The sequence below is a fragment of the Eumetopias jubatus genome, unplaced genomic scaffold (assembly GCF_037043125.1).
Source record: "Eumetopias jubatus isolate StellerSeaLion01/CBP00866 unplaced genomic scaffold, mEumJub1_p1.0 scaffold_3, whole genome shotgun sequence".
NCBI classification, from domain to species: domain Eukaryota; kingdom Metazoa; phylum Chordata; class Mammalia; order Carnivora; family Otariidae; genus Eumetopias; species Eumetopias jubatus.
The window spans coordinates 88,898,100-88,920,209 of record NW_028274809.1 but is presented as its reverse complement, the minus strand read 5'-3'; the positions used below and the strand labels follow the sequence as shown (position 1 = coordinate 88,920,209).

Sequence of the window (22,110 nt, the reverse complement as noted above, 5' to 3'; positions counted from 1 at the left end):
AAAGAGGGCATATTCTGCATGGAGCACTGGGTGTTACGCACAAACAATGAATCATGGAACACTACATCAAAAACTAATGATGTAATGTATGGTGATTAACATAACAATAAAAAAATTTTAAAAAATGAATAATTACCAGTGCTAGGGAGTTATGGTGGACATTATATGGAATAATATGAGGCTTTAGCATTGTACATAGCACATTGTTTTTAACAATTATTCTTAGCCTGTTAGATATTAAAGGAATTATGTTAATCAATTTATATTAGTTTTCACATCTGATTTAAATTAATTGTTACAGGGCTGCCTGGGTGGCTCAGTCGTTTAAGCATCTGCCTTTAGCTCAGGTCATGATCCCAGGGTCTGGGGTGTCAGGTTCCCCATTTAGTGGGGAGTCTGCTTCTCTCTCCCTCTGACCCCCCACTTGTGTTCTATCCCTCTCTCTCAAATAAATAAATAAAATCTTTTAAAAAATAAATAAATTTTTACAAATTCTCTATAAGGTAAATATATCATATATATTTTATAAATAAGAAATGTGATGCTCCAAAGTTTATACAGGTTGCTCAGTTTTAACTCAAGCCAAATAAATGGAAGGCTTATGCTCTTTCTGCTAATTTACATTTTCTCTGTGTAAGTCACTATAGTATACCCAATAAGGTCTACATCTTTCTTTTGAAGCTCTTCCTTCAGCGATTGTGACACTGAATTCTGTTGCTTTGTTCCAACTGCTCAAACACCCTTACAGCCTTCAGTGCTAACTGGGTCTCTTCTAAATATAAGCATGTCACAAAATTCTACCCTAAGAAGCCTCTTTGTCTTCCCCTCCCTTGTCCATCTTAACAAGTCCAGCACTTTAAATATCAGCTTTCTTTGCTAATTCCCCAAACTTTAAGCTTAAACCCTAAGCTTTAAGCTCAAAACTAAAATTTTCAATTACCTGTGCAGTATCTCCATCTGACTGACTCAGCTGGGTCTCATCCACACCTGCAACATTTGCCTGTGACCAACAGCACCACACAGTCTGCTCAAGTGCATCTTCTCAAGGTTCTACTCTCCACACCTAATAATGTCACATGGCAAACTCCTCTCCACCATTTCTGACTCTTCTTCTTCTTTTTTTTTAAGATTTTATTTGTTTGATAGAGAGCACAAGAGCACAAGAGCATGAGCAGAGTGGGGAGGGAGGGGCAGAGAGAAGGGAGAAGCACGCTCCCCGCTGAGCAGGGAGCCCCATGCTGGGCTTGATTCCAGGACCCTGGGATCATGACCTGAGCTGAAGGCAGACGTTTAACTGACTGAGCCACGCAGGCACTCCCATTTCTGACCCTTCGTCCTGCTCTATTTTCACTCTCTTTTCTACAGCACAAAACACTTCATAACTTACTTTATAATTTACTTTTTAAAATATTATATTTTTACTATATAACCACTAGAAGAAGAGGGATCTGTGTGTTCACTCCTATATTGCAAATGCCTAAAATTATCCCTGACACATAGTAGGCACACAAAAAAATATTAGTTGAAAGAGTGAATAAATGGCTTCTAAGAGTCTACTGCCTATAAGTGAAGCATAAGTTTTCAAAGCAGAGTTGCTGAGAAGAAAACTCACACATACCCAGTCACATGGGGTAGAGAACCTCACACCAACTCCTTTCTTGACATGTCCCTGTGGATGTTTGATCAGATCCTGTTATCTACTTAATGTAAAGCAATCGTACTTGTCATGGTCTCTGAGATCCTGCATGGGCTGACCTCTACCCACCTCCCCAAGCCTTGTCTCATGCTGTTTTCCAATTTGTTTCCAATTTGTTTACCATGTTCTTTGGCTTCCCTACCTCAGGGCCTTTGGTCCCATTCTTTACTTTGGGTTGTACCATCATTCCCCATGTCTATGTTTTCACACAGTTTAGCAATTAATCTTAACCATCAATACCTCAAAAAGCCTTTCCTCCCCACTATAATTAATGTGACACCTGCTGCATGCTGCACCTACTCCTCTCTATCAGAGCCATTTACACACACAAGCACTTGTGCGTGCACACACACACATGCCCACACACTTCTTTGGTTTTTCTTTTTACGGTCCCCCACATTAGAATTTAAGCTCTGTGAGTGCAGGGATCCATACTTCTGATGACCAACAGTGCCTGGCATATAGTGAGCATCCAATATTTTTTAATGAAAGGTGGGATGGATAAATGAAGGAAATAAGATAATTATATGAATGGTTAAATTGATTGACTTTTTATCCCTCTTTGACACATTTCTTATCTCTTCCACTATTCTCATATGCATTTAATAAATTCTACCGTGCTAACTCTGCTTGCCTCCCATATACCTTCTCCCCTTTTCTGCCATTACTATTCTAGTTATGTTATCCTCTGCTCTTGTCAGGACCATACAATGGATTGTTAGCTGGTCTCTTAGCTCTGTATCTATTTATTTCATTGGCACAATGCTACCAAAGCAATAAGCCTGGAGACCTACCTTATTCACATCACTCCTTGAATCGAAATTGTATAGTGGTTCATTATTGACCAAGAAATCATGTAAAAACACCTTGGTATTTAAAGTTCTTTATTCTCAGTTCATGTTACATTACCTATCCTGCCCCCTTCTATGTGTGTCATAATTCCTAATATCACAGAACATGCCATGCAGCCTTACATTGCAGCCCCTGGCTCAGAGTGCTATGTCATTTAATATATATGACAATATCTTAAGTTAGTTGTTATTATCCCTTGGTTTGCTAATGATAAAAATCAAAGTTTGAAAATAATAAGTTCCTTTCTGAGATCTCATAGCTAGTAAGTAATCCCTTGGGATTCAAAACCATGTATATTTGACTTCAAAGAACACCTTTATAACATCTACACCATGATAGATTATCTGCCTACCTTTCAAATGCTTACCTATCCTTCAAGTACTTATTCAAGTGACACTTTTCACACAGTTTTCCAGTCTTGGAGAGAATACCAAATACCTATCTACTACCTGCTTGTTTAGAGCTAAGGAATCATACTTGCCCTCCTTCCCCAGAGAATTGTGCTCAACTGACCGCAGCAACCTCAATTGGGAAGTTAGAGCCCAAAGGTCAACCAATGACTGATGGAGCATATAAAACAGGACCCCTTCCATGCCATGGGATTTATGCTCCAAAGCACATCCCCTGTGGCTCAAGCCAAAACGAGAGTTTACCTGAGACAGAGTCTTTCTGGCATTTTTCCCTTTTTCTCTCCATCTTTTACAGGTTTCTCCTGAATAACACTCTCCTCATAAATAACCTTTACAAGAATTCTTGTCTCAGGACTTCCTAAGAACCTTCTGACAGGCAATGCTATAAATTGCTGCCAGAATCCTTCTTTAAAATGAAAATTATGTCACATATACTGTGATTATGTAAGTTGTTAACATCATGTAGGTTGTTAACCTTTTTTAAAATTAATTGTAGGTGATTAACATAACATAATAATAAAAAAATTAATTTTGCAACTTTTCCGTAGGTCCAGAATTAATTAAAAATAAAAAAAATAAAAAGAAAGTTAAAGTTCTTTAAAAAATGAAAATAATATTTGAGCATATTATGCCACTTGCCTCTTCAGTTGCCTCCCATGTCTCTCTCTCCTTAAAGGAGAATAAAATTCATTCCTTAACAGTGCGTTTGATGTCCCAGATGATCTATGCCTAGCCACCTGGGCACCCTCACTTCTACCATTTTCCTGAGTTGTTCATATGTTTGTAGGTATACTAACATTCTTGCTGTTCTTGACACATGCTAAGCTCATTCCTAACTCATAACATGGTGTTTGCTCTGTTTGGAAAGCTCTTTGTTCACATATTCACACAGCTTGCCACCTCTATGATGTTCTCCTCTCAAATATTACCTTTATAGAGATGACTTTTTTGATAATCCTATTCATAATTCTACCCCCCCCATAGTGCCCATTCTTTTGTATATAGCACTTATTAGTATCTGACATGATGTATATTAAATATTCTATCCTCTGGAGGAAGGCAAGTTTCATGAGAGTTGGTAATCTCTTCACTAGAGTTAGAACTTGTCTTCAGCATCTGGAACAATTTCTCATACCAGGTGGGTGTTCAATTAGTACTCATTAAATCAGTGACTAGGGACAAACTTATGTAAATGAACTAATTCCCAAAGACTGCTCCTTCCCATAAAGAGTAAAAACAATGTAGTTGAAGGAAAATCCTACGACACATTAACAGTTAATAAGAATGTAAGTGCCAAATAGAAATAAAATTGCAACTACATAGGATACTACAAAGCATAATTATTTAATAATATGTGTTCTAGAAATGTATTCTCTCCTTTGGGGTATAGTGGGCAGGGATGTTGTGTGTGGCATGAAATCCTTGAGGCTCCTGCAGTTCTGAAAATGTTTTATTGAAGAATTGTTAAAGTTAGACCATATAAGGTGGGTAAGATTCAGCGGGGTGCACAAAAGTCAGAAGGGCATTCTAGATGGGGAGCCTGGGAGGCAAACGCAATGGGAAAAAAAAAGGCAGACAAAACAAAACACAAAACACACGAGCTCCTGAACAGTCCTGGGGGTATAGAGAGTTTGGAGTGGTAGTTTAGAAGATATAGCTGGGAAGGATATTAAAGCCCAATTAAAAAGAGCTGTGAATGAAAGGGCAAGGAATCATGACGTCTGCCTTTTACAGAAATTATTTGTTTTCCCACCTCTTTGCCCATTTAGTTTATGATCCTGTAAGAATATTATCATCTATCCCAGCATCATTAACATATATAAGTAAAAATACCTTAATACATTATAAACTGTCAAAATTCCATGCATGTGAAATCCTACAAATGGCCTTGCAACTTAAGCAGTTTTCAAATAATATCCCCATAATATCACTGGCAGTTTGATAAGGCCTTGACTTTCAAGTTGGAAAAATACAACATGAAATGTTAATGACTTTCAGTAAGTCATACTATAAATTATTTTATCTGCTTGTAAAAATGATTATATTGCCAACAAACCTGGAAAGAATTGTAATGCTAATATGCAGATCATATTGCTCAACATTCTAGACTGTGTCAGAAATGCATCATACCTGTGGGTCTTTGCAAATTCTTTTGTACTAAAATCCTTCTCAGAGTGCCGTCCATGCCTGCTTCTTCTATGTGGGAGTGGTCCCCAACGACAGTCCAGTACATCATCCTGACGAGACAGGTCAAGTTGGTTAGCTTGCAGATAGTGCTGTTGTAACTCAACTTGCTCCCCAAAACAGTTTCTCTTCAGACTGTGTGCATCAGATTCACCCCAGAGTCCCTGAAAAAGCAGATTCCTGGACCCTACTCTAAACCTACAGACTGGGAACCTCCAATAAGGGTGGGTAATTAGGAGTTTTATTTAACATTTCTCTCTTTTCCTTTTTGGTCCCTGCCTATAAATGAAAAAGTAAGAGTAAAAAAGGAACAATTCAAGCAAAGGAGAGGAAAGATTTGCGTTAAAATTGTTTAAATTTGTTCATACATACACCTACATCTTTTATTATCACAAATAGCCAAAATACTAATACTCTACACTTCATATGTTCAATATTATGGTTAATGTTTTGAAAATTCAATCTTATGTTAACAATACAGGTTATGTGTTTATTGCAATGTCCATATAAGACACATACACATACATACATAGAATGTATAATGTAGCAGCCTTTCAGGAAAACATATATATTGTGTCACCATTTGGTATGAAAAGGACACACTTTTGTACAGAAGTAGAGGGATTTTTAGAAGTCTTGTGAATCTATTCTATGTTGAACACTTATTATAGAAAGAAAACTACAGAGCACAGGTGGGGAAAATCTCTAAAAATGGATATGCATATCAAGAAATACAAATAGCCAGCTCATTAACCTACCCTCTTTTAGGATTTACAGCAATAGCATAGGGTTCTCCAGCCATGTTTGTTAAGAGTCTGGTGCAGTTGGGGCCATTCAGCTGCCCCACGTTGATAGAGTACCTCAGACTGGTCCAGTGAGTGGTGTAGTAACTGAACCAGTGCATTCTAGAATGATCAGTCCAATAAATATTTCCAGCAACCCAGTCAACTGCAATGTCCCTGGGCCTTTTAAATTCAGGACACTAAAAGAAAACAAAACAACACCACAGTATTTTCAAAAGCAAAGTGGTAGAGGGGAGGTCTGTATACATTGATATTTTATGGGAATAATATCAACATGGTCAGGTGTTAATTGTTACACAGTTTTTTTAAATATCAAAAATGCTCCATTTTATTCTTAATTTTTATAGACATTATAATTTCACAAATCTTAAGTGCACAACACATTGGACTTTAACCTAGCACCGCCTTTGTATAACCACCACCCTGCTAGAATATTTCTAGAATTATAGAAGGTTCACCTATAACTTCTCCTAGTCAGTATTCCTCGAGATTAACCATAATTCCGATGTCTAACAAAATAGAATAGTTTAAACAAATTCATATAAATGGTATCATACTGTTCTATTCCTGACTTCTTTTACTCAACATTGTATCTATGAAATTCATTCATATTGTTGTACATGTCAGTTACTAATACTTTTTTTTGATGGGTAGTATTTCATTTTATGAATATGCCACAATTTTTTTCACCATTTTACCGATGATATCCATTTGGATTATTTATAATTTTAGGTCACTAAACAAAAGTCATGAATGTTCTTGTACATGCCTGTTGGTGGACACAAACATTCATTTCTGTTGAGTATTTATTTAGCAAGAATTAGAATTGTTGAGTCTTAAGGTACACATATACTTAGCTTGGATAGATACTGCTAGCATTTTTTTTTCAGAGTTTGTACAAATATACACTCTTTTCAGCAATTTAAGGAAGTCCCAGTTGTTCTGCATCCTCATATATAATTTGATTTAAAAATTGAAAAAAATATTAGTACAGATGGACACATTTAGAAAGATACTGTATTCAAACATATTTTAAGGAAAGTTACAATATCTGTCATATATTAAATTTACTAGCTTGGATTTTCTGCTTTATATTGTATTATTGAATTATCGTGAGACAGAAAAGTAAGGGAGTTCTTTGCAAATAGACAGTAAGGAAAATAACGTATGCTCTGCGCCCTTCAATTAACTTGATCACTTCCAGTAGGAATTAATGTCATAATTAATTTGACATAGTCAGGTTTATTGTGCATAACCAAAAGTGAGAAAGGATTCCCAGGGGTATTATATCAAGAATGGAAACAATTGGGGCGCCTGGGTGGCTCAGTTGGTTAAGCGACTGCCTTCGGCTCAGGTCATGATCCTGGAGTCCCGGGATTGAGTCCCGCATCGGACTCCCTGCTCGGCAGGGAGTCTGCTTCTCCCTCTGACCTTCTTCCCTCTTGTGCTCTCTATCTCTCATTCTCTCTCTCTCTCAAATAAATAAAATCTTTAAAAACAAACAAACAAACAAACAAACAAACAAAAATAAAAAAATAAAAAAAAAGAATGGAAACAATTATTTGAAGGTTATTATAACTAGACATGTGGTCAATGTGTAAGAACATCATTAGGACCTGGCAACCAGTGGAAATATGGTTTTTAACCAGTGGAAATATGTGTAAGAACATCATTAGGACCTGGCAACCAGTGGAAATATGGGTTTTTAACATGATAGTTTCTTGTGTGAATTACTAGGGAACAAATTCTATTGAAGGAGTGGGTGGACTTGGATTAAAAGAAGAGAAACTAAACTCAAAAAAAGAACATGAGATGTCAATAAACAGGAATTGCAAGCCACTGTCTGCTGTGGGATTAGTGGGCTCTCAAGGAAGGAAAATATGGCCTGAACTAAACACAGAACCCATAGAAATTTCTAACAACTTTTATTATCAATCTTTTCACCTATTGATTTAAAAACTGAAATTATGAAATTTATAGTAACATATTTCTCAACTCTAACAATAAATACTATCCATCTACCCAGTGATAGCTCAGTGATGTTTAACAAAAAGCACTCTGAAATACAATATGCTTTAGAAACAGTATAAATAATAGTCACAGGTGGGTAGAATATAAATATTTGTCCTAGCCAAACCACAAGATTATTTTCAAATGTTCCAGTATCACTTAAATTAACTGTAATTTTTTTCCTGTTTTGGCAGGTTCTGAAAGTAAATATATGAACAAATGTAATGGGTATGTCAGTGTAAATCATAAATTTATAAATATGACAGACAATGAAGAAAATAACCATTATAAGCTGTTTAGAGTCTGTTGGAGCATATTTATCATTTTCTAACACTAGTAAAGCAAACCCTCAGCATGCAAAAAAATATGATATTGGTTATCTAGCATGAGCATAGAAAAATACCTAGTTTCCCTTTATCAGATGTAAATATATATACATGATTTCCCATCCTAATAGTATCCTTGCTAAAATAGGATATATTCCATGCAAAGTTCCACTTTTTTGAATTTAGGATTTTCATTTTGTTTTACTCATTCTAGTTTTTTTTCTAAAAAAAAAGTCTGATTATCTTTCCAATCTATACTTCTACACCTGGAATGCAGACAATTAAAAACCCGAATTCTTTATTTTCATAGAACATTCAGAAGTTTGATTAAGTGATCAGGTAAGGAGGCTGGTGAAGATTCTACTAATGGCAGATTCTAGAAGGATAAATCAAATTTATATCACATTATTAGGGTAAAAAATATGGCTTAGGGGAAGGGAAAAATGTTACTTTCCAATGCTAAGCACAAAGAGATACTGATGGATTCATTAAATCTATACATTTATTCTCTGGTTCCCTGATCAAGGAATCCCTAATGTCATTCCAGTATCAACTAAAGTAGTTAGAATATGGGGTAAAGGACATCACACCTGATAAATTCAACCTATGGTCATAAATCATCAGTGACAAGATGATTCTCAGAGAATAATGGCATCAGGGTGAAGATGTTACCAGATGTTCATCTTCACTGATTTCACAACATACTGAATGCTCAATGATTCTCAACACTGAAGAGAGAGGAACTGAACAGAAAAAGAACAATAACAAGAAAGAAACAGGATGCTCCTATTGTCAAGGAAACTATGGCCAAATTAGGAAATCACCCTTTATAAGGAGTTCCATAGGAATGATATAATCCCTCTCTATTGCCCACAACTTGACCAGGATTGTGAATAGTATTAGCATATAAAAGGGACTCTAGTATTAAATGGATGCTGGCAGGGGAGTGGAAGGTAGAAATTCCTGTTGGATCTTGATATAATAAAAAAACAATTTGTGGAGAGGTTCAAAATCAAACAGGTGAATACAAAAAGTGGACAAACACAGTAAAATAAACAGGTTCTGGAAGAGGAATGGAGTCTGACATGGGACAACAGAAAACAGGAAAGTTAAGCCACTTGCTTCTAAAGAGGTGTAAAACAAAACAAAACAAACAGATACATCAGATTCAAAAGAAGAAAATATAAAACTCTCATTGCGCCTTTGGTTAGCTCACTAGACAGATAGGCCTATGAGCTAGAGGCACTAATGAAATATATCATGTTGAAGAGACTGTAGAGGCAAGCAGTTTCCCTAACAACAAAAGGCGTTGCTCATACTGTTGCACAAAGTGGAAGACACATTTTGACTGCTTTCTCCAGGCAGATGATTTCTTTCCTAATAAGCTCTCTAAATACACAGCCAAAGTTTTGAGGCCTGAGGCATTCATTCTTCTTTGTGGAGATATATTAGTCCAATAAATGAAACACTTAAATCTTACAGAAAAATTGGCAGACTTGTTGTAACAAAATTAGAGGTTACTACTTTAAAATACTAATCCTTTACAGCTGTGGATTGTAAGGTATCTGTCACAGTTCCAGCTTCAGGAAACTAAAGCTATAAGTCACTGGAGACATTTGATTTAAATCAAGGAAAGAGGAAAATCTATGAAGTAGGACTTCAAGCATTTGAACCATGGAAATTCTGTCGTCTTTTTAAAAAACATTCCTATAGTTAGCAATATACTTTAAGAAAATACAGTTAACACAAGCGTTGATTGAAGTAGTCACATATTTTATCTATGTGTTATTTTTTTCATGTAGGAAAAGAAAATTTGGCTCATTTTACTAAAGTAATTATCCTGTAATGTAAAGCTATTAAAACAAAGCTGTAAAGCCACTCTAAAGTGTGTGTGTGTGTGTGTGTGTGTGTGTGTGTGTGTGTGTGTGTGTGTATGGTGTATATCACACTAAATGTAAAGGCTATTTACACTTTTGGCCTATAATATATGAATCAGGTTAAATTCTCATAAACCAGGAAATAGAAGTAAAATAATTACTATGCAAATTCTGAACATTACTAAGTTATATGGCTTAATAATATTCTAAGATATGTAGATATATATTATTTCAATCTAGAAGCTCATATAGCAATGGGAAAATCCAAAAAGAACCAAGAAAAAGTTATATTTGGAGTTAGAATGTGTAAGAGTTCCAAAAACACTCCAGGAAGGAAATCCCTGCCTTCTATCTATAATTTATTCTGAAAAACAGATTATTTCGATTTGAGTAATTTAAAACCATTATTTATCTACATGAAGACCATGTCCACCTGGCACAAACTTCTCTTAGGGGGATAAAAAAACTAAATAAAAGTATGTAATTCTCGGACAATTTCCAAAAAGATCACATTTGTCTTTGGATTATAGATTCAATATTGTATGTGACTTTGTCTTTTTTTTTTTTTAGTATATTCAGTATTCTTTAAACTTACCCATCATTTACCACCCTCCCTCCAAAAATAAAAAAAAAAAAGAGAGAAAAGAGCAAAACTGGCTCTCAAAACCTTCTTCACACTATTAGGTAAAAAAAAAAAGAGATGGAAGATTAAAAGCACATTAAATTTGGAATCAGAAACTTGTAAAATAATCCTACTTTCACCATAAATTATGTGATATATAAAATAAAGGTTTTGTTTTTTTTTGTTTTTTTTAAAGATTTATTTATTTATTTATTGAGAGAGAGAGAGAATGGTAGAGAGAGAGCATGAGAGGGAAGAAGGTCAGAGGGAGAAGCAGACTCCCCGCCGAGCAGGGAGCCCGATGCGGGACTCGATCCTGGGACTCCAGGATCGTGACCTGAGTCGAAGGCAGTCGCTTAACCAACTGAGCCACCCAGGCGCCCTAAAATAAAGGTTTTGGATTAGATGATCTGTAAAATTTTTCAGACTGTAAACATTAAATTATATAGCAGTTTAAGATAATATTATCCATTCTATGTAAGTCTGCATTTTACATAGTTTTAAGGGTGTATCTAATGCTAATAGTGAATTTTCATGCATCAGTATGTGAAAAATTTGTTGGTACTTATGGGAGCAATTTTGATATCATCCCCCAGAATTAAGGAATAAAGGTGTCTTCTGACATTACAATTTAAACAAGCGTAACACTTGAGATGGAAAGCAGAGCTATCTGAAAGTAGAGATTGCAAAGTGGTAGATTGAGGACTAAATTTAAGTTCAAGTAAATAAAACTTTTAGGTATATTTTAACTTTAAAATTAAGATATCACCTTAAAATCAATTTTTCTTTTTTTTAGCATTTACTAATGAATCATTGAACATTATATCAAAAACTAATGATGTTATAGAAAAGAATCAAGTTGTTTCTTTCTTAAAAATTGAGGATATATAAGATAGTATATAAAAAGCAGGGCAATGTTACAGAATAACAGAGTCAATCAGCTGATGCCCCCTGATTTAATGGAACATGTATTGAGTTTGCCTCTCTTACGTGGGTCCCTAATGTTATGTCAAATCTGTTTCACTCATTTATCTTACCCATATAGCTGGTTTGCAGCCCATGCCTTAAAGAGACAAAAGAAGTTGACCTTACTGGATAAATCATGTATCAATAAGAAAGGGAGTTAAGACAGCAATAAACACATAGAAAAAGAGTCACAGAAGCAAATGTTGATACTGTCTCCAGAATCATTAAGTAAGCGTCTTGTGGATGACAGAAATATTCAGTATATGTAGTAGATATATATGTGTGTGTGTGTGTGTGTGTGTGTGTGTGTGTGTGTGTGTGTGTATGCATATGTATGTGTATATAATTATGTACAAATTTGGCTCTTATAAAGAGCTTTTTTTTTTTTAAAGATTTATTTATTTATTTATTTGAGAGAGAGAGAAGGAGAGATAGAGAGCACGAGAGGGAAGAGGGTCAGAGGGAGAAGAAGACTCCCCGCTGAGCAGGGAGCCCGATGTGGGACTCGATCCCGGGACTCCAGGATCATGACCTGAGCCGAAGGCAGTCGCTTAACCAACTGAGCCACCCAGGCGCCCTTATAAAGAGCTTTTATATAAAGAACTTATACAGCTCAACACCAAAACCCCAAATAATCCAATTAAAAAATGGGCAGAGGACATGGGAAGACACGTTTCCAACGAAGACACACAGATAATCAGTAGATACATGAAAAGATGCTCAACATCACTAACCATCAGGAAAATGCAAATCAAAATCACAATATCACCTAACACCTGTCAGAATGGTTAAGATAAAAAACACAAGAAACAGCAAGTGTTGGCGAGGATGTGGAGAAAAAGGAACCCTCTTGCACTGTTGGTGGGAATGCAAACTGGTGCAGCCACTGCATAAAACAGTATGGAGTTTCCTCAAAAAATTAAAAATAGAATTGCCATATGATCCAGTAATTCCACTAATGGGTATTTACTGAAATAAAACTAAAACATTAATTCAAAAATGCTCCCCTATGCTTATTGAAGCATTATTACAATAATCAAGTTACAGAAGCAACCTAAATGTCCATCCATGGATGAATGGATAAAGAAGATGTGGTGCATATATACAATGGAATATTACTAGGTAAAAAAGAATGAAATCTTGCCATTTGCAACAATGTGGATGGATCTAGAGGATATAATGCTAAGTGAAATAAGTCAGAGAAAAAAATACCATATGATTTCCACTCATATGTAAAATTTAAGAAACAAACCAATTGAACAAAGTAAAAAGGAGGAGAAAAACCCAATTCTTAAATATAGAAAACAAAGTGGTGGTTGCTAGAGGAGAAGTGAGGGGGGAGGAATGGGTGAAATAGGTGAAAAGGATTAAGAGCTTACTTATCATGTGATGAGCACTGACTAATGTATGGAATTGTTGAATCATTCATTATATTGTACACCTGAAACTTACATAACCCTGTATGTTATATAATTGAATAAATACACTGGGCTCTTGTACTTCAATGTATTTCATACATCAAATATATTCAGATTATAAATATGTGTGTGTGTGTGTGTGTGTGCGTGTGTAACAATGCTGAGTTTTATACATCATTTTCTGACTAGCTTCATTAAAATTAGTTTCCTACTGTCTTATTAATCCTCAGACAAACTAACATTCCAGTTTATAAGTCTAAACAGAATCTGGACTAATAATGAAGTCACCTTGAATGATACTTCTTGGGCATTCAATTGACATTCTTTAGATAATAGTCAATCTTTCTGTGAGCCTGTCCATTCAAACAGTAACAGTTGGTTCAATTTGGAAAGACTCGAAAACATGTTATTTGGGCTAAGATATATAATGCCTAAGTAAGACCAATGTTAATGATAGTAATAATAATGAAAGTGATGTCTTCTTAATAAAGGAGCTTCTGTTCACTGGGATAATTAAGAGAGGCGGAGGAAAGACCATGCTTGAAGATTCTGAAATGAAGCTGCATTCCTGGAAATTAAATATAGTGTATTTATGGCTCAGGAAAAAAATGCGTGTTTGTGGGTATATATGTGTATGTTCACAGGTGTGTAAGGAAATGGGACAGGTGTGGCGTAAGATGAGACTGAATATCAAGGAGAGGCTTATAAACCAATGAGTTTTCGATGGAAAACCATTGGAAGGATTTAAGTGGGGGAGATATGATGATTATATTAATGTTTTAAAATTATGTTGGCTATAATGTGGAAAATAGCTTAGGACTGGGGACCAGAAGTGGATACAGGATAATCAGAGGAGGTTTATGGAATGGACCTTAGAAAGGAAAATGTGGAATTGTAATCTGAATTTTTGTGAGAGAAAAGTGGTTAAAAATGGGATATATCTGGAGATAAAAATATTTGATCTTATAATGAATCGAATACAAGGATGAGAAGAATAACTTGTAAAGTATAATTTTTCAAGATCAATATACTATTGCCATGTATACCAGAGATTTTCAATTAATTTATTGCTTGTAACCCTTAAAAAATATTATGTACCTTTTTTATGACAGATCCTGTTCTAGATGTTAGGATTACATATAGAAGTGGCCAAAACAGCAAAAATACCTGCCATGGGAAAATTTACTTACAGCAAGGTAAGGTACAGAGGAAATAATAAATGTAGTAGGTAAGTAAATTATATAGTAGTTTAACAAAGATATGCACTGTGAGAGTGAAAAAAAAAAGAGTAGTGTGTTGAGGATCCAGGGTGGGCGTGGGACAATAGATTGCAATTATCAATACATTATGTATTCAGAAGATGGCATTTGAGCAATTCTTAAAGAAGTTTACAAATTGAGCCATGCAGGATATCCAGCTGAAGAACATTTAGGCTAAGAGAACATTTCAGGAAAGGCCTTACATTAGTAGATACTGATGGGTTTTACAAATACCAAAGCATCCTTGGAGAAGCATAAGGGAGAAATTAATAGGAGATGAAGTCAGAGAGGAAACCAGATCTTTTAAAACCTTGCAAGGATGAGAAATTTGTCTTTTACATGGGAACCACTAGATATCTTTGATCAGAGATGTCATGTGATCTAATTTATGTCTTAGAAGGTGCATTCTGGTGATTGTGTGGTAAGTAAGAAGGAAAGCAAAAAGACCAATTAGGAGGCTACTGCACTAAGTCAGAAGAAAGATGATGGTGATTCAAAAGTTGGTATTTAAAGGCAAGCCGATGTAAGGTAGTTAACTCCTAGCATATGTTGAAGGTCATAGGATCACCTGATTTGGGAATTATGAAAGAAGAAGGATCAATAGTAACTCCCAAGATTTTTTTTAAAGATTTATTTATTTATTTATTTTGGGGATGGAGGGGCAAAAGGGAGAGAGAATCCTGAAGCAGATTCCCCACTGAGTGCAGAGGCCCACGTGGGGCTTGATCTCACCACCCTGAGATCATGACCTGAACCAAAACCAAGAGTCAACCACTTAACCAACTGAGCCACCCGGGCATCTTGTAACTCCAAGATTTTTACTTTGAGCCCCTGGAAAATGGATTTGCCATTAAATGAGATTGGGGAAGTAGATTTTGTGAATCATGAGACATTTATTTTTAGGTATGCTATTTTGGGAACATTTTTTAAAAATCCTCCAACTCCCTGTTCTTGGGGAGTCTGCTTGAAGATTCTCTCTCTCTGCCCCTCCCCCTACTCAAGTGCACTCTCTGTCCCTAAAATATATAAATAAATCTTTAAAAATTCCAAAAGAAAAAGCAAAGTAAGCAGTTAACAGAGCCTGATAGCATTTTGGTAGTTGTTAGCATGTGGGTATGTATTAAACCATTAAACTACATAAACTCTATAAGGAAGTGAGAAAAGGTAGAAGAAAGAGGGTCAAGGTCGGGGTCTACAGGCATTCTAATATTCAGAGGGAAGGGGAAAAGATGTAGCAAGAAAGACTCAGGTGAGGAAAAATAAAGTAAGAGACCAATAAAAGAATAACTATGTTGGTGACTCGTCTTAGAATCATTTTCTATTTCAGGGTTATTATTACATAAAATGATGTAACAAACACAAAAGATCTACTCAAAGTTTGGTTGGAGAGACTGGTATTACTATGTAGAAAACAGTTTCTCAGCTATTGACATTTCAGTCAGGATCATTCCTTGTTATGCGGAACTAGCCCTATGTACTGTAGAGTTTTAAGTAGCCTCCCTGGCCTCTGCTATGCTCACCGAATGCCAGCCACACTCCTCAGTTGTGACAATAAAAAATATCTCCAGACATTGCCAAATGTCCCCTGTGGTGGGAGATCATCCTCAGTTGAGCACCATTGATGTAGAACGACTGAGTGTTCTCTGATGTCTGCTTCCTCTGCGATTTTCAGCATTTGTCAAGGTCTTTAATTAATATCTGTCATGAAACTTACTTTGTCCTCATTTACTTGATCTTTTGGCAGTGCTAGAAATATAACCTCAATCTCTTTCTCAAAATAGTCTCCTATTTTAGTTTCTGTGACACTACATTCTCTTCTATTCTCCTAATTCACTTCCCACTCACTGTCGTCATTTTAATCTGGCTTCAGAGCTTGGTTCCAGTGCTTCTTTACTTCACCTGTACTCTCTTCTTGGTAATCTAACCAGGCTTCATGGTTCTAGATATCTCGTCTATTCTTCTATTCCTTAAAATATATATCTAATCCAGAGACTTAGATCAAGCCTTGAATACACCACTATTTGACAATTCACTTGGATCTCTTACAACCCCTCACTTGGATCTCAGACTTAACATGACTGAAACTGAACCCACAATTTACCATTTTCACTACCCATCAAGTTGTAAAATCTACATCTTGAGTCCTTCCTATACTCATTTTCTACATTAATTCTATTTGCAAACTTTGTTAAACTTCTACTCGCTCCCTTCCATTTCATTGAGACTAGAATATTTGCAACCTACCACCATTTGTGCACCAACTTGGAGCACAGCCCTCCTATGTGGTCTCTTTCTGTTCCAGCTTTTCCCCCACCAAACCCAGTCTCTACATAAAAGTAAAATAGTTGTCGTAGACATAAATAAGATGACATTCCTTCCTCCTCATCTTTTAGGTCTTCACTTAAATCTCTTTAAATGGGCCTTTATGGAGCATCCTATTCAAAGAAGTCTTATAACCCTTGAGTTTTTCTTTCTTGGTCCATTATGTATTTCCTTCAATATAATTTTCAAAATTAGAATTTTTGGTATTTATTTATTTATGAGTTTACTTGACTTTGTCTTTGTTCCCCAGAATATAAGCTTCAGGAGAATAAGCCTTTGTTATTATTTTGTATCCTAGGAACCCAACACTAAACCTAACAAACAGAACTCCTTAAATAAAGCGTTGGATATGAATGAAAAAATTTGACTGGTTCACCTTAAAATGCTATACAATATGTTCAATAATATCTTTAGAATTATTAATTGTGTAATCATATGTTTTATATATTCCTATAAGATTTATGTTCAGTAACATTTTGAATATTGATCACAACTGTTACAGAACCATTTAATGCCAATCAGCATACATTGTTGAGTTCCTGTCTTTTGCAATCAACAATGAGTCACAAGATGGCAATAACTTAATGATTTGATAGTTTTAGATTTCCTCCAAAGAAATCATAATAAATTATTGTAGTTGTTAAATGGTTGAATAAACTCAGATGGTTTGAAAAGTATTCTTGAGAAGCAAGTGTAGACAATTTCAGGGTAAAGTTATAATGATTACCATAAATTTATAGTAATTAAGAAAATTAATTTAAAAAATGGAAAAAGAAACTATCAACTTATACTAGTATTCCAATGTCCTAAAACAAGACTGTTTTTTGTTAAAACTTGTGTACACACATAAACTTATTTGTGAGCATACAAGCATACCTATGCACTTGTGTGTGTGTGTGTGTATGTATGTGTGCGTGTGTGTGTGTGTGTGATGTACACAAACCCATATATTGGGGTTTGAGGTTTATAACTAGGTCCCCAATTAAAGATGGAAACCTATTAAATAAAACTTAGTTGGATATTTTCGTAAAATCTCTCAGGGAAAAATAATTGCCTAATCAACTTACTGAAGAAAAGATATGATTATTAATGAATAAAACTATAAGCATGTTCATTCTGAAATCCTCTTTTGCATAATAGAGACTATGCCAAAAATGGTATCTCATATTCACTTCTCAAAATTAGGTAGATCAGATAAACCATTTGTTTTGCTCAGGAATATTTAGCTATTATTTAATGGTAAAAATCTAATCTGTATTTTTAAAATCATTTGCATTTCTCCAAGCATTGACCTACTTTACAGTGCTTGTCATCATGCACTTCATACTAGAAATGATAAATTGCCAGAAAGTATGTACAATTGTTGCATAATGCTATCATATTCTGTTCTGACTACTAAAATTCAAATTCAGAAATCTCATTATGTTTTACATATAGATTGAATCATGTCAGCCTTTTATGTTTTAAATCATTTAATTTTCTTAAAGGAAAAAAAATCCATCCATTTTGTATAGCCCAGGGGGCTAGAAAATCATAAACATTTCTATCTATAAATAACTTAGACTGCATTTGAAATTAAATTTATAATCATAATTAGTATTCAAGCCATTTTCACAGATTACAGAAGAGTATTCCCTTCACGACTTCCAAAAAAAGATCATATTGAAAATTACCTTCCTTTGGAATGGACTTCAGTTAACATTTAGTTGTCTGAGTAATATTCTTCTGATTTCTGATACAACATATTTCCTACACTTTACTGAGATGGAAATATTCCAGTATTTTCAGTATCTCTGAACATGCTTTCAAGACATCCTGTTATCCCAAGGCTAACATCTTCCATTTGGTTCACTGATGACTCCCTCTCTCTCTACCCCTCCCCCCCATGCTCGCTCTGTCTCTCTCTCTCTCTCAAATAAAGAAATCTTTAAAATATATAAGATATATACAAGTAAATAAATATATAATATACAAGCAAAATATACACATTTATATATTTATATGTGTAAGGATAAAAACTTAGTTATCAAACTATAAGCAAATTTGGCTTCGGGTCTATAATAAACTCTGTTCACTAGAAGATACTGGTTATATACTAATTATTAATCTCCCCAGACAAAACTAAAATAATTATCAAATAATTTTCACTGAAAAAATTATGTCAAAGATATATTTTTAGAAAATAAAATTCAGAAAAAAGTAAGTTGCAAAAAATTTTCATGTGATTATATGCATCTCAGAGAAGAACATCTTGTCAATCATCATCAACACCATCATCGTCATCATCAGAAGCATCATCATCATCCTGTTAATAGCAAGCGTCTATAGAGTACTTATTATTTGCCAAGAACTATTAACACTAACATACAATCAGTATATGCGTGTAAATATATATATATATATATATATATATATATATATATATATATATATTCCTCACTAAAACCTCACGAAATAGAGAGGGCAGAGCAACTAAGAGGCTAGTAAGCAATAGGAACAAGATTAAAACCCAGGCAATGTAACTCCACAGTACATACTCCTTATCACTTCATTAATAAGTTACCATCAGCGCAATGTTTTTGCAAAGCAGACTTGTGTGTTACAGATAAAGAAAGCTAAAGCTAGCCAAGACTAAAACAGCTTTTTGGTCTGACAGCAAGTGAGTAAGTGAAGGAAGGCAGAGGGATCTACTAAATTTTTTGCCTCTCTCCTAGAACTGTTCTTAATAGAACTTAAAGGTATTTTGTAAAACTCTATTTGGTGGAGGAGGAGTTGAAGAAACAACTCTGATATATATGGATTTTTACTCACAATTAATTTAATCTAACCTGAATTAGAAAGGTAATATAACTTCATTAAAACCAAATTATTGCTATCTACCTGATAAAAATGTATTCCAGATTTCTTTTTTTTTAAGATTTTATTTATTTATTTGAGAGAGATTGAGAGATAGAGAGCACGAGAGGGAAGAGGGTCAGAGGGAGAAGCAGACTCCCCGCTGAGCAGGGAGCCCGATGTGGGACTCCATCCCTGGACTCCAGGATCATGACCTGAGCCGAAGGCAGTCGCTTAACCAACTGAGCCACCCAGGCGCCTATCAAATGGTATTCAAGCAGTTCGAATCTTTATGGTAGATACCACCACAAAAGATAGTAAGGACTTCCAGATAGGTACCTCTGATTCTTTTCAAATACAAAGCTTCAGTTATATCCTACTGTGACAGCACTTGACTTTTTGGTTGTATAGGAATGGGCCAGGTCTCATAAAAATAAGTATTTATCTGTCATTTTTCTCCCGGGTTACCTCAAAATATAAAATGCACAATAAATTGACATGCCCTAAAACAAAAATTTGTGGTCTACAACCACAAATCTAAACAGATGCTCTAGTTTATTTTTCTCAAAAGGAATAACCATGATAATCAACATGTCCATCATATACCAGCAAACAATATTGCTCTGTTTGGATGTTCCCTGAAATAGAGTTATCAGGAGTCAGAAGAAATGGTTACACAATTTAGTTGATCTCTTGCCCTAGACGAGAGGTATATTTCTCATATTGTTAAAAATGAAATAATATTCCCTGCATATTTCAACAGTTTATTTTCTAACATAAAAACAAAGTAATGATTCCTGATCTTATCTCATGATGAAAAAAACTCACGTTCATAATATAATGTTAAATAATACAAAATATAAAATGTGCTAGAAATATTAGGTATTATTCATTACCATTCTTACATAGCTAAAGCAAATGTACTTAAAGAAAACCATAATATCATGCAATTAAATTATATGCAGCTGTGAGAATAAATGAGTAGGGAAATGTTTGATTTCTGTATAGGGAGAATATTGGGAGAAATAATTGAATATACTAATTACCTCCTATAAGCAGATATTGTGATTGATAGATTAAAAAAATAGGGAGGTGGAAAAGCATGAGCCTTCAAATTGTCAATGTTATTTACTTACAATCAAGCCACTGTTTGCTTGCCTTTTTTCTCTGCCATGGATCCTTTTGTAGAAAATTCCGCCTGGATTAAACTGAGTACTCCAAATAATCATATCTCTTTGATAATATACATCCATCCCTGTTATTCTTGAATTATGTTCAATATGAGAAATTTGTTGATGATCGCCACTGTAGTTGAATGGATATATAAAACCCAGGATATCAGTGTCATTAGCAATGTAGAGAACTTGATCTTCAGAGCCTGGAGATTATTATAATAAAATACAAAAATAAAGTAAATTTCAACTAATGTAAAAGCAATAATTGCACTTTTAAATTATCTTGAATTATTATTCTTAACACAGTTTCTTCCTCAGTAAAAAATCAACCAACTTTATATCATGTTATAGTCTCCATGACTTATTTCTAATACACACTTACCTAAACATTTCTAATAGTTATTGATGTAGGTTTTCCCAGGGCAAAGCTTACCTTATGACTAGAAATTAGGTATTTGTAGTAGATATCATTTTCATAAAGAGGGATATCTATTTGATAAATTGCAATACTTTATGTTCTAATGCTTTGATCAATATTCAGAGGGTATATTGTGTACTCATTAAGCCTCAAACATTCCTGAGCATTTAGTTTATGCATCCGAGTCATCATTTTCTTAGGTTAAGAAATGAAAATTAAGGGGGGAGAGTTTTCATCTTCTAATATTCACATATCTCAAATATTCTTTTATTTTTATAATAAAAATATATCAATATTTACTACATTAAAATATCATAATGTCAATATTATTTAGGATCTTGCTACTGGATCCCTGTTACCTGAAGTTTTGACACCTACAATACAAAACTAATGTCATTTGCATATTAGGACAAGTAAAAACCTAAAGTGAATTCTGAATATACTAATTAAAATATTAATAAAACCATAAAGATTGAATTGCATATACACAATCTGCAAATTAAAAAAAAAACAGATTATGAAGTAAAGTTCAGCCCTACAGGCTTAATAGTTCTTACATGGTTATGTTTGTCTACTCTATGGCAGGCACGGTGCTAAAACTTTTATAATTTATCTCCTTCTCTTATGGAAAGTAGGGATTCTTATTTTCATTTTACAGGTAAGGAACTCAGGCTCAGAGAGTTTAATAACTTCCCCAAGGCCACAGATCAGAAAGAGGCAATGCTAGGATTCAAATTCAAGTACATTTACCTCTCCAGCCCATCTTTAATACACTATATCATGTTATTTTCCACCTGTAATAACCGTTTTATTAACATTGTCCAATCATGCCCTGTAACTAACAATATCTGTTACAATATTATTTAGTAAAAACCAGAACATGAAAATTCATACCTAAAAAAGTCCCAAATACCCGTTTTTTTTAAGTTTTAAAAAT

The 22,110-nt window shown here is 34.6% G+C and overlaps 1 protein-coding gene across 2 annotated transcripts in view; it reads right to left on the bottom strand.

Annotated features, from left to right (window-relative positions):
- The window catches only part of LRP1B (LDL receptor related protein 1B), a 1,880,289-nt gene that overhangs the window by 100,137 nt on the left and 1,758,042 nt on the right, over nt 1-22,110 (bottom strand). For both annotated transcript variants that reach the window (XM_088022156.1, XM_088022157.1), the window contains 3 exons: nt 20,717-20,958; nt 5,901-6,124; nt 5,089-5,195 (listed from right to left, as the gene is read on the bottom strand). In XM_088022156.1, coding sequence (XP_087878282.1) covers nt 5,089-5,195; nt 5,901-6,124; nt 20,717-20,958 — 573 coding nt within the window. The remainder of the gene's footprint in view (nt 1-5,088; nt 5,196-5,900; nt 6,125-20,716; nt 20,959-22,110) is intronic.